Source organism: Lontra canadensis, unplaced genomic scaffold (assembly GCF_010015895.1).
Source record: "Lontra canadensis isolate GAN:19392208 unplaced genomic scaffold, GSC_riverotter_1.0 scaffold16, whole genome shotgun sequence".
Taxonomy (NCBI): Eukaryota; Metazoa; Chordata; class Mammalia; order Carnivora; family Mustelidae; genus Lontra; species Lontra canadensis.
In genome coordinates this window covers 23,018,906-23,030,937 of record NW_022631010.1, presented here as the reverse complement: position 1 = coordinate 23,030,937, position 12,032 = coordinate 23,018,906, and the positions used below count along the sequence as shown (strand labels likewise).

At 37.7% G+C, this 12,032-nt stretch overlaps 1 protein-coding gene across 3 annotated transcripts in view; it reads right to left on the bottom strand.

The window, feature by feature from the left end:
• KIZ (kizuna centrosomal protein) overlaps positions 1 to 12,032 on the bottom strand; it is a 127,510-nt gene that overhangs the window by 74,216 nt on the left and 41,262 nt on the right. For 2 of the 3 annotated variants that reach the window (XM_032859308.1, XM_032859309.1), the window contains 2 exons: positions 7,407 to 8,052; positions 6,720 to 7,038 (listed from right to left, as the gene is read on the bottom strand). In XM_032859308.1, coding sequence (XP_032715199.1) covers positions 6,720 to 7,038; positions 7,407 to 8,052 — 965 coding nt within the window. The remainder of the gene's footprint in view (positions 1 to 6,719; positions 7,039 to 7,406; positions 8,053 to 12,032) is intronic. The other variant, XM_032859310.1, reaches the window with a different exon arrangement.

The following is a 12,032-nucleotide window of genomic DNA, read 5'->3' as shown; positions in this document are numbered from 1 at the left end:
TAACAGATGTTGGTGAGGATGTGGAGAACCCTCTTACATTGTTGGTGGGAATGCAAACTGGTGCAGTCACTCTGGAAAACAGTATGGAGGTTCCTCAAAAAGTTAAAAAATTGAGTTCCCCTACTACCCAGCAATTGCACCACTAGAAATTCATGCAAGGGATACAAACATAGTGATTCAAAGGGGCACCTGCACCCCAATGGTTATAGCAGCCATGTCCACAATAGTTAAACTATGGAAAGAGCCCAGATGTCCATAGACAGATGAATGGACAAAAAAGATGTGGTATAGACACACACACACACACACACAATGGACTATTACTCAGCCATCAAAAAGAATGAAATGTTGCCATTTGCAGTGATGTGGGTGGAACTAGAGGTTATTATGTTAACTGAAATAAGTCAGTCAGAGAAAGACAAATACCATATGATTTCACTCATCTGTAAAATTTAAGAAACAAAACATATGAATATGGGGAAGGGCATGAAAAATAAAATAATATTAAAACAGAGAGGGAGACAAACCATAAGAGATTCTTAACTATAGGAACAAGCTGAGGGCTGCTGGAGGGGGGTGGGTGGGGCGATGGGGTAACTGGGTGATGGACATTAAGAAGGGCACTTAAAGTAATGAGCACTGGGTGTTATATACAACTGTTGAATCACTGACTTCTACCTCTGAAAATAATAATACAGTATATTTTAATTAAGTTGAATGTAATTTTTTTAAAGTCAACTGCTTTCTTATATAGCAGCAATGAACAACTGGATTTTGAAATTAAAAACACAATATATTTAAATTAGCACCAAAAAAGAAAAATACTTAAGAATAAATATAACAGTCTATATGTAGAAGAACTACCAGAAGAAAACTACAAAACTGATGAAAAAAAACCAAAGATCAAATAAATGAAGAGATATTCCATGTTCAGGCATAGGAAGTCTCAACATTTTAAGATATCAGTTTCTCTCAACTTGAATTCCTAAGTCTATATCTTTTATTTCTCTCCTCCCCCCTTTCTCTCTCCCTTCTTTCCATCTCTCCCTCCCTCCCTGCCCGCCTCTCCCTCTTTCCTTCCTTCCTTCCACTTACCTACCTTCCTTCCTTCTTGTTTTAAAGTAGGCTCCACACCCAATGTGGGCCTGGAAATCACGAACCTGAGATCCAAAACTACATGCTCTATTGACTGAGCCAGCCAGGTGTCCCTTTGAATCCCAACTCCGGGTTCAATACAATATCAATCAAAATCTTAGCAAGTTATTTTTCTGGATAATGAAAAACTGATTCTAAAGTCTATATGGAAAGCAGAAGACCTACAGGAGCCAATACAATACTGAAGAAGAGCAAGGTCAGAGGACTAATACTAGATGACTTCAAGATTTACTACAAAACTACTATAATGAAGACGGTATAGTACTGGTGAACAGATCAGCGGAATAGAATAGAAAGTCCAGAAACTGATCTACACAAATAAACTACTCAACTCTTCAATGGAAAAAGGACAGTCTTATGAACAGATGGTACTGGAACAAATAAGACAACCACAAGCAAAAAGACAAAATGAATCTGGAAACTGATCTTTTGCCATTCACAAAAATTAACCCAAAATGGATCACAGATCTAAATGTAAACTATTTCTAGAAGATAACATAAGAGAAAATCTAGGTGATCTTATACCTAAATATAGTACCATAAGCGTAATGAGAGAGAGAGAGAGAGAGAGAGAGTGAGCACATAAGCGGGGCAAGTTGCAGAGGGAGAGAGAGAATCTCAAGCAGATTCTCCCTGAGCACAGAGGCCAACACAGGTCTGGATCTCATGACCCTGAGATCATAACCTGAGCCGAAACCAAAGGTAGATGCTTAACCAAATGAGGCACCCAGGCACCCCTAGGCTAGTGGAGTCTTTCACTCAGTCTCACCAAGCAGAAATCAAGGCAGTGGCCAGGTCTGCAATCTTGTCTAACTCTGGGTTTCCTCCAAGCTCACTGGTTGTTGGCAAATGAACCTCCTGCGAACCATTTCTTGCCTTCTGGCCTTCTTGGCAAATGGCAAGTTTGCTCTTTCAAGGCACATAGGAGAGTATACCAGCAGCTTTGAATCTCTGACTTCATAAAGACCCAAGCCCTTGTAAAGGCTGATCTGCTTAGGTCAGGCCCACTCTGGATAATTCCTTTTTGATTAGCTCAAAAGCAACTGATTTGGGACTTTATCATATTTGCAAAATCCTCATGTCTATCATATAATATAGACTAATTGTGGGAGGGAAATCCATCAGATGCACAGTCCCACCCACACTCAAGGCAAATGGATGAGACAGAGTGCACCCAGGAGGCAGGACTCTTGGGAACCACCTCAGAATTCTGCCTACCTCATTGTGGATGATTAGTTTTCTGATGAGACTAATCATGTCAGATTAATCTTCCTAAGTGAAGTTACACACCATACTACCCTTCAGCAGTTGTGCAAAAGGTAGAAAATGAACTCTGAATTCATTTACCTGATTCTAGGCCTGTTCCTGGCCACACGTCAGGCACCATTTTAAACCTTTTCTTTAAGGAGTCCTGTTCAGTGAGCCTCAGTCACACCCTAGGCTCTGCCCTCCTTTGCCCTCTGTGCTCTCTCCAACTATGTGCCTTTCTGTACTCTTCCTCCATATCTAACTCGCCTCTTTCTACTGCCTTCTTACTCAAAGCCTCAACAGCCTTCAAGATGCTGCATGAACACCTGTGCAAAACTTTTCCTGCCCTTTGAATTCACACTGAGTTTATCTTCCTTTGAATTTGTCCTAAGGTACTGTGGTGGCTTGCAAAAAATGACCATAAACTGCCCTTTCCTGTGTGTCTCCTCCACTACACACACTTTTTATAATGTGACTCTGCCACTTATTCCATCAAGAGGTGACCTCTTCACTTTTTCACCTGTTGAAACTGGGCTGGGGCCTGTGACTTTCTTTAGCCATAGGACAGGAATGAATGTGGCTCAGGCAGACATTCTAAAAGCACTTGGGCTCTGGGGTTTGCTGTCTTGCTGTCTTGGGAACTCTGCTACCACCACCAGGTGACAGGGTGAACTACTCTCCTGGATGAAGAGGGGCTCATGGCCAAATTATCCCTATGGCCCCAAATGACACTGAGCCAAACCACCTGATACGTGAAAAGTAATAAATTTCTGGTGTTTTAAATCATGGAGCTTTGTACCAACGTTTGCAGCAAACTATTTACTCTTAAAGAATAGCAAGATTCTTTTGGACATTTTTTTTCCCTCAGTTTCATTTTAGTATGCTTTCTTATGAGAAGGGTTAATTATAACCTGTGATGAAGGAATCCAGAATTCAATATCTGGAAGTAGCCATGGAATTGGGTTATGAAGCTTCTCAAAAACACTTGGCTTTTAGGTAGTGGCAACCCAAGTGTCCATCAACAGATGAATGGATATATAAAATGTGGTATATCCATATGCTGGAATATTACTTAGCCATAAAATAGAATGAAGTTCTGATATTTGCAACAACCTGTATGAACTTCAAAGACCTTATGCTAACTGAAATAAGCCAGACACAAAAGGTCAAATATAGTATAATTACCAACAGAATAGACAAATTCATAGGCAGAAAGTAGATTAGAGGTTACCAGAGACTGGGAGGAGGAAAGAATGGAGAGTTACTGCTTCCTGATCATGGAGTTTATATTTGGGGTGAGGAACAACTTTTGGAAATACTGGTGATGGTTGCACGATATGGTGCTAACACTAAATTATATGCTTAAGGTGGTACTTTTTAAATATTTTTTATATTATAGCACAATTTTTACAAATCAGTAATGTAATATACACCAAACCCTTGAATTGTACACTTCAAATGCGTGGATTGTATGGTATTGAACTATATTTCAAAAGAGCCATTCAATTTTTTTCTGAACAAAACAAAAACCAAATAACACAAAAATCATCCTTGGCTTCATTTTTCCCCTCAGATGGAAACTATTCAGCATACTGTACTCCTCTTTTCACCTTTACTGCCAGGAAGCTAAAGACCAAGTTTTATGTCCAAACACAGCAATTCAGTTGGCACAGAGATGTGCTAAAACATCATAACTATCATCATCAGAGGTAATGGTTTTCTGTTTGTATCTTCCTATGTGTCTGCCTTTGTCCCACCTCCTCATCTTTGTTAACTAAAATTCATTCAAATGACTTTTCTCTAAGCCCCCAAAAGACCCTAAAGTAAACCGAGGTAATGAACCTTTGAGGTCACAGTGTCAGCTCTATAAATATGATTATAACCCCAGATTAATAATTAACCCTTAGAGCAAAGAAGAGTAGCTCAAGCTAAATAATAAGAAAGACAAAGTAGAGCCTCAAAAGCAGTGGGAATCTCAGCAGGTTAACCAGCATCATTTAAAACCACTTTCGGGGTGCCTGGGTGGCTCAGTGGGTTAAAGCCTCTGCCTTTGGCTCAGATCACGATCCCAGGTCGTGGGATGGAGCCCCGCATCGGGCTCTCTGCTCAGCAGGGAGCCTGCTTCCTCCTCTCTCTCTCTCTGCCTGCCTCTCTCCCTACTTGTGATCTCTGTCTGTCAAATAAATAAATAAGATCTTTAAAAAAAAATAAAAAATAAATAAAACCACTTTCAACCTATTCATGGGGAGTACTTGCACCACAAAAAATCAATAGGCTCAAATCTGATAGCACAAATATCAACCAGTGCTGACTGACCTTTCATTCTGGGGGCGTTCTTTTAAGGCAAATATTTAAAAATTCCCCAAGTGCCCATATTTCCCAATAAATTTTGGAAAACCATATCCCCATATTCCAAGGAGCTTGGCTTTAAGGTCAAAGAAAAAAGGCATTCATATAGGAGAAAGAGAGATAGAATGCTCTTAATTCCATACATATACTCAATGTTTTTGACATTGTTTATGTATATATACATACTCAATGTTTTTCATCTCAGAAAAAGAATGAATCCTGAGTAAGTACACTAGCCCCCTGGTTAGCCTACCAAAGTACTAACTTGGCCAATGAGTTGCTATAAAAAGAAGCCTGTGAATACAAAACCCAAAATAGATCATTTTATCTCTAGTAATAAAGTTTCTGATGATGTATGATGTAATACCTTTGATGGGAGAGAAGTATTATGACTAGACAAACCCATTTGGCTTGCCTTTGCAACAACAAACCAGGACAGGAAACTTGTCAGTTCTTCCATCCATAGTGCAAGTACTTTGTACTTCGGGGTGCTCTTAGTAAATATTTCTTGAATGCCAGCTTGGAGTCAATAAGACTATAATTAAACTTTTTCACATAAGTAGATTATGAGTGGTAAAAAGCACTATGTTGAAAAGGATAACAGTGCTCTAAAAGAGAATATATACCCAGATATGCAAGAATGCCTACTTAGTTTTTCACTGTTGCTGAGATGCTTGAAAAGAAAGAGTGACACCATTGCGGTATAAAAGAAAGTTCTGGAGGTAGTATGGAGGCTGGGGAGGTAGGCTGTATAGATCTCCCCGAATGGCTCAAATATCATTCCTATGTTCCTGGCCTTGGTTTCCCTGTTTTTAAAAGATGAGATCTACCTTGGGTTGTTTACTTAGGTTCCTCCTATCCCTACAAGAGATGTGATGCTACTTTTTATCGCAGAATTGGTTTTCTAACAGTTTCTATGCTCTCTATACAAATCAGTAGTAAAAATCATAAATCAGCTTTTATGAGTTATATATTATTATTATTTTTTAAAATATTTTATTTATTTATTTGAGAGAGGGCAGTGAGAGAGAGCATGAGCGAGGAGAAGGTCAGAGGGAGAAGCAGACTCCCCGTGGAGCTGCGAGCCCGATGCAGGACTCGATCCTGGGACTCCGGGATCATGACCTGAGCCGAAAGCAGTCGTCCAACCAACTGAGCCACCCAGGTGTCCCAATGAGTTAGATATTATTTTTTAAAGACTTATTTAGAGAGAGAGAATGTGCATGCATGAATGGGGGAAAGGGCAGAGGGAATGAATTTTTCAAGCAGACTCCCTACTGAGCACAGAGCCCAATGCTAAGACAGCTCTATCCCACGACCCATGAGATCATGACCTGAGCCGAAACCAAAAGTCAGACTCTCAACCGACTGAGCCATCCAGGCGCCCCTATAAGGTGAATATTGTTAAGTGCTCAGAATGCATAACATGGATGTTGTTACTATTTAACATTAAAGATTCCAGTGTCCTCATTTTTTACATTCAGAAAAGGAAAGCTGACTTAGAAATACTTGTAACAGAACTTGTAAACTCATATTTAACCATATGATACCATGGCAAGGAATAAAAGGATTAAGCAAATTAATCAGATACAAAGTTCTTAGTCTCTAAAGATGAACTCCTAGTAAGTTTAACTATTTGTCACTTGTGTTAACCACAACTTCAAAAATGATTTCTTTTCTAAAAGGCTGTAAGGCAGGGTGTGGGAGGAATGACTTAAAATTAACTAGAGATTGTTTGGATATAATTATAAACTGCCAATCACCATAATTCAATGATATTCAGACTTTTAAAGCTATTTCATTTAAAAAAAGAAAAGAAAAATCAGACCTTATCTAAAAGACTGTTTATGAGACTTAAGGAACTTATCCATCCATGGCTGAGGATTCAATAATACATTCAGTGGAATAGTCTCTAAAAATGTCTATAATTAAAAACAGAACAGTAAAAAAAAAATTGAATGGCTTACTCTCTTGTTGGTGAGTTAGTGGAGGATTCCTTTTTTGAATCAGGAGAGCTTAGGTTTTGCAAAATACAATTATGTTTTTCGGTGGATAGGGCATCTCTTTCTTGCTCAGAGTGGATTAATTTTAAGGCCTCTATTCCATCTTCTCCTTCCATCTTGTCACTCAGATTTGGCTGTGGTTCTGGACTCTTGAAAATGAGATCATCTTCACTTACAGAGACTGTGAGGTCACTGCTACTGCTGCTCAAACTTTTCTCCTCCTGCTCTTCCTGCATTTTTCTAAAGGGTTTCTGTGACTCTGGGTCCCTGGGAGGAAGATGATCTGTAAGAGGGGATACGCATAGATTACCGATCACTAACTTCTGGGAGAAGCGAGGTAAACATGTTCTGCCTCACAGGCAGAATTACTCAGCTAAATACATGTAGAAACAATCCACAACTAACTATAGTACATGAAAAGTCAATAAAAATATCACAGTGGGCTTTAAAGTCAGCAAATCAGCTTGCAAAAATATTTCTATGCCTATATTCAAGAATTCATTAGAATGGAATTTGTTGGACAAGTCACTGGTTTGCTTTTTTGACAGAGAAAAAATTAAAGAGTATATGTTTTTCTTACATAAGAACACTACCACCCCCAAAACTAAACACCAACAAAAATCAGCAAACAAGCTCAGCCTCTCACCCCACCTGAGAAACCTTCCCAAGCAGAATCCTTCTCTTGAGAACACTTATTTTCAAATGCACAGTATTCTGAGACTGATATCGGAGAGACTGGCGGTCTGGCTCTTTCTTCCTTGACTTCAATATGTTCCTGTGTCAGTATTTCTCCCTCTGATCCTGCTGATCTACTGGAACTGTCACACTTTAAATCCGTGGTTCTGTTCTCTGGACTTAATCTTTCCCGTAACGGGGAATGGAGTTCAGCAGACTTTTTGCCTTCAGATAAACTACTCTCACTGTGACGTGTGTTGCTTCCTATCTGCAAGCAATGAGTTTGTTCCTCCTCAGACAATGCGCTGGCTGTGACTGGCGTTTCCTCACCAGTCTGAAGAGATGTCTTTCCATCTATTTTGTCAGACTTATTTAAGCGCTGTGTGTCACTATTAGTTTGTACTACATAGCTGTCTGTCACATTACCGCTCTGGGCTGTCTGTCGGTGTGAATGTGGGTCAGGAATTGAAAAGTTCTTTGTGGGCTGGGGAGATTTCTGCTCTGTACTGAAACCTCCAATGCTTGAGACAGCTGACATTTGGCGGCCCATAAAGATTGTTGCTGGTTGATACAATCCTCTTGACATGGCTGTCCCCAAGTTAATTCCCACCTGCCTTGCAACCTGCGACACCAAAAGAGATGTGAATTAAACATCCTGTGGATAAACAAATAGGTTGTTTAGGTTATTCTCTGAAATGAAATGAGGAAAAGGATGTATGACCACTGAAATCAACACTGACCTCGTTTTATAAAACTCACAGCTTCCACAAAATGTCAGAAACACAGTACAGTCCATATTAGTTAATTTTAATAACAATATTGGTCCACAAAACAAATATTATCCAGCAACTATGGAGTCTGCATTTTTCAAAAATGGATGTACACATTGCACAACTATGTGAAAGTACTTAATTCCACTGAATTGTACACTTGAACATGGTTAAAATGGTAAATTTTATGTTATATATATATCTTATCACAATTTTTAAAAAAGCTGAAGGTTCTAACCACTTTTCACAGAGAAGCTTGGATTTAATAGAGCTAGATACTAGACAAAAAAAGAAGAAAGAGAGAAGGAAGGATACATACAAAGGACTATAGGAGGTTTCAAAACTCTATTTCTAGTATTATGCATAATATTAAAAAAAACTTCAAATAATCACATTCGGGATTACATTAAAATATACTCCATCTGTGCAAAATAATCCTAATTGCCAGTCAAACTGCAAATAACAGCAGATTTTCCTGAACATCTTCAAGTAATTTTAAACACATGTAAAGCAATTTAAATTTACTGTCATGTTATATGCAACTGATGAATTACTGATCTCTACTGATCTCTACATCTGAAACTAACTATATGTTAACTTATTGAATTTAAATAAAATAAGTTTAAATAAAATGAAATAAGAATAAATTTACTGTCATGTCTATGGGGGAAGAATGAGCATTGTCTCTTCCTTAAAAAGAGAGGGGGCTGGAAAAAAGGCGGGGGGTGTTGGGTGGAGCAACAGAAGCAATTGGTTCAGTGGCTTGATCAAGGACACACAGTGGGAAGTAAAACTGGAAGTAACAATAATGAAGGCTTGAGGAAGTTAAGTGCCTTTCTTCTAAAGGGGCCAAAGCATCTCTACGTACTTAATAACCTTTAGTTCACAGAGCCCTACAGAATAGATGGGGAGATGTATTTGCATCACTCTTCTGTGGATGGAAAAATCTGAGGCTCAAATTTTAAGACAGAGAAAATGTTACACACACAACTGAAACAGAATCTTGGTTTGCTTCTCTTCAAATATACTGTCCCCCCCTGAAACCATAAAACTTCTAGAAAATACAGGCAGTAATCTCTTTGCCATGAGCCTTAGCAAGAATTTTCTAGGTATGTCTGCCTCCTCAGGCAAGGTAAATAAAAAGTAAAAGGGAACTATTGGGACTATACCCACTTTTGCACAGTAAAGGAAATCATCAATAAAACACAAAGGCAACCTACTGAATGGGTGAAGATGATTTGTAAATGATATATCTGATAAAGGGGTTAATATCCAAAATATATAAAAAACTTCTACAACTCAACACCAAGAAACCAAATAATCTGATTAAAAATGGGCAGAGGACCTAACAGACATTTTTTCCAAAGAAGACATACAGATGGTCAACAAATACATGAAAAGATGCTCAACATCACTAATAATCAGGCAAAATGCAAATCAAAACCACAAGGAGCTAACACCTTATACCTGTAAGAATGGCTAGAATCAAAAACCAAAAACCAATCAAAAAACTCACCAACAAGTGTTGGCAAGGATGTGGAGAAAAAGAAACCCTTGTGCACTGTTGGTAGAAATGTAAATTGGTGCAGCTGTGGAAAATAGTATGTTAGTTCCTCAAAAAGTTAAAAATAGAAATTCCATATGCTCCAGTAATTCCACTACTGGGTATTTACTCAAAGAAAACAAAAACATAGCAACCCTATATTTATTTTACATTATTTACAGTAGCCAAGATATGGAAGCAACCTAAGTGTCTATTGATAGATAAATGGATAAAGAAGATGTGGTGTGTGTGTGGATAAATGGATAAAGAAGATGTAGTGTGTTTGTGTGTGTGTGTGTGTGTGTATATACACACTATGGAATATTACTTGGCCATAAAAAGTTAGATTTTGCCATTTGCAACATCATTGATAGAACCTAGAGGGTATAATGCTAAGTGAAATAAATCAGAGAAAAACAAATACCATATGATTTCACTCATATGTGGAATATAAAAAACAAATGCATAAACAAGTAAATTTTTAAAAAAGCAGAAATAGATTTTAAAATATAGAGTATAAACTGATGGTTGCCAGAAGGAAGGGGAAGGGGTGGGTAAAATGGGTGAAGGGCAGTGGGAAGTACAGGTTTCTAGTTACGGAATGGATAGGTCGTATGGATGAAAGGTTCAGCATAGGGAATATACTCATTATGTTGTAATAGCATTGTATGGTGAAAGACAGTAGCTGTACTTGTGGATATGAGTATAGCGTAATATATGGGGCTGTTGAATCACTATGTTGTACATCTGAAACCAATGTAACTAATGCAACATTGTGTATCAACTATACTTAAATTAAAAAAAGGAAAAAAAAGAGAAATAAATAGCACTAATAAGGGTAACTACACTGGTAAACATAAAAGGTAGCATAAATGTATTTTTGTAACTCTTTTTTTTCTCCTATATGATTTAAAAGACAACTGCATCAAGCAATAATTATAAATATATGTGGATGAGCAGCATATAAGATATAAAGACATAGTTTGTACTACAATTACACCACAAAACGAGTGGGAAAAGAATGGAGCCAAGTTTTGGCAAGCTATTAAAGTTAAGTTAGTATTAGTCTGAACTAGATTATTATAAGCTATTAATTACAACACCAGGAAATCCACAGTAACAGAAATGACAGGGAATTAAAAGAGCACACTAGAAAATATATGTTTAATGCAAAAGAAAGCCATATGGAAGATTAAAGGAACAAAAAATATGTATAGAAAACAAAGTACAAAGTTGCAGAATCAAATCTTACCTTATTATTATTATTTTTTAAGATTTATTTATTTGAGAGAGTGAGAGAGAGGGAGAGAGGGTAAGTGGGGGGAGGGGCAGAAGGAGAGGGAGAGAGAGAGAATCTTAAGAAGATGCTCCACTGAGCATATAGCCCAGTGTGAGGCTCGATCTCAGGACCCTGAGATCATGATCTGAACCAAAATCAAGAGTTGGATTCTTGGGGGGTGGGGTGGGGCGATGGGTGAGCCTGGTGGTGGGTATTAAGGAGGACACATATTGCATGGAGCACTGGGTGTGGTGCATAAACAATGCATCTTGGAACACTGAAAAAATAAAATTAAATTAAAATAAATAAATAAAATGAATATTACAAAAAAACAAAGAGTTGGATGCTTAAACAACTGACCCACCAGGTGCCCCTATATCCCATCTTTTTAGTAATCACATTAAATTTAAATGGATTAAACGCTACAATTAAAGTCAGAGACTGGCAGAGTAGATTTTTAAAAAGCCATGACCAAACTATATACTATGTAAAGTGACTTATTTTAAATTCAAAGACACAGACAGGTTGAAAGAACAGGAAAGGAAAATGATATATGAACAGAGCCTCATGAAAAAAATACACTATGTAGATAGTAACCAAAAGAAAGCTGAAGTAGTTATACTAATATGAGATAAAATAGGCAGATGATCTAGACAATTAGACAGAAGATCAACAAGGAAATAGAAGATTTGAACAATTATACACCAATTAGACCTAATGGACGTATACAGAAACCTCCACCTACCACCAGCAGAATCCATATTCTCATGTGCACATTGAACTTTCTATTGGATAGACCCATATTTTAGGTAATAAATCAAGTCTCAATACATTTAAAGGAATTTAAAGTATGTTCTCCAATGACAATAGAATAAAATTAGAAGTCAGTAAAAGAAGGAAATTTGGCAAATTCACAAATGCATGGAAATTACAAAACACACTCCTAAATAACTAATGGGTCAAAGAAGAAATTACGAGGCAAATAAGAAAAGAGTTTGAGTTAAATGAAA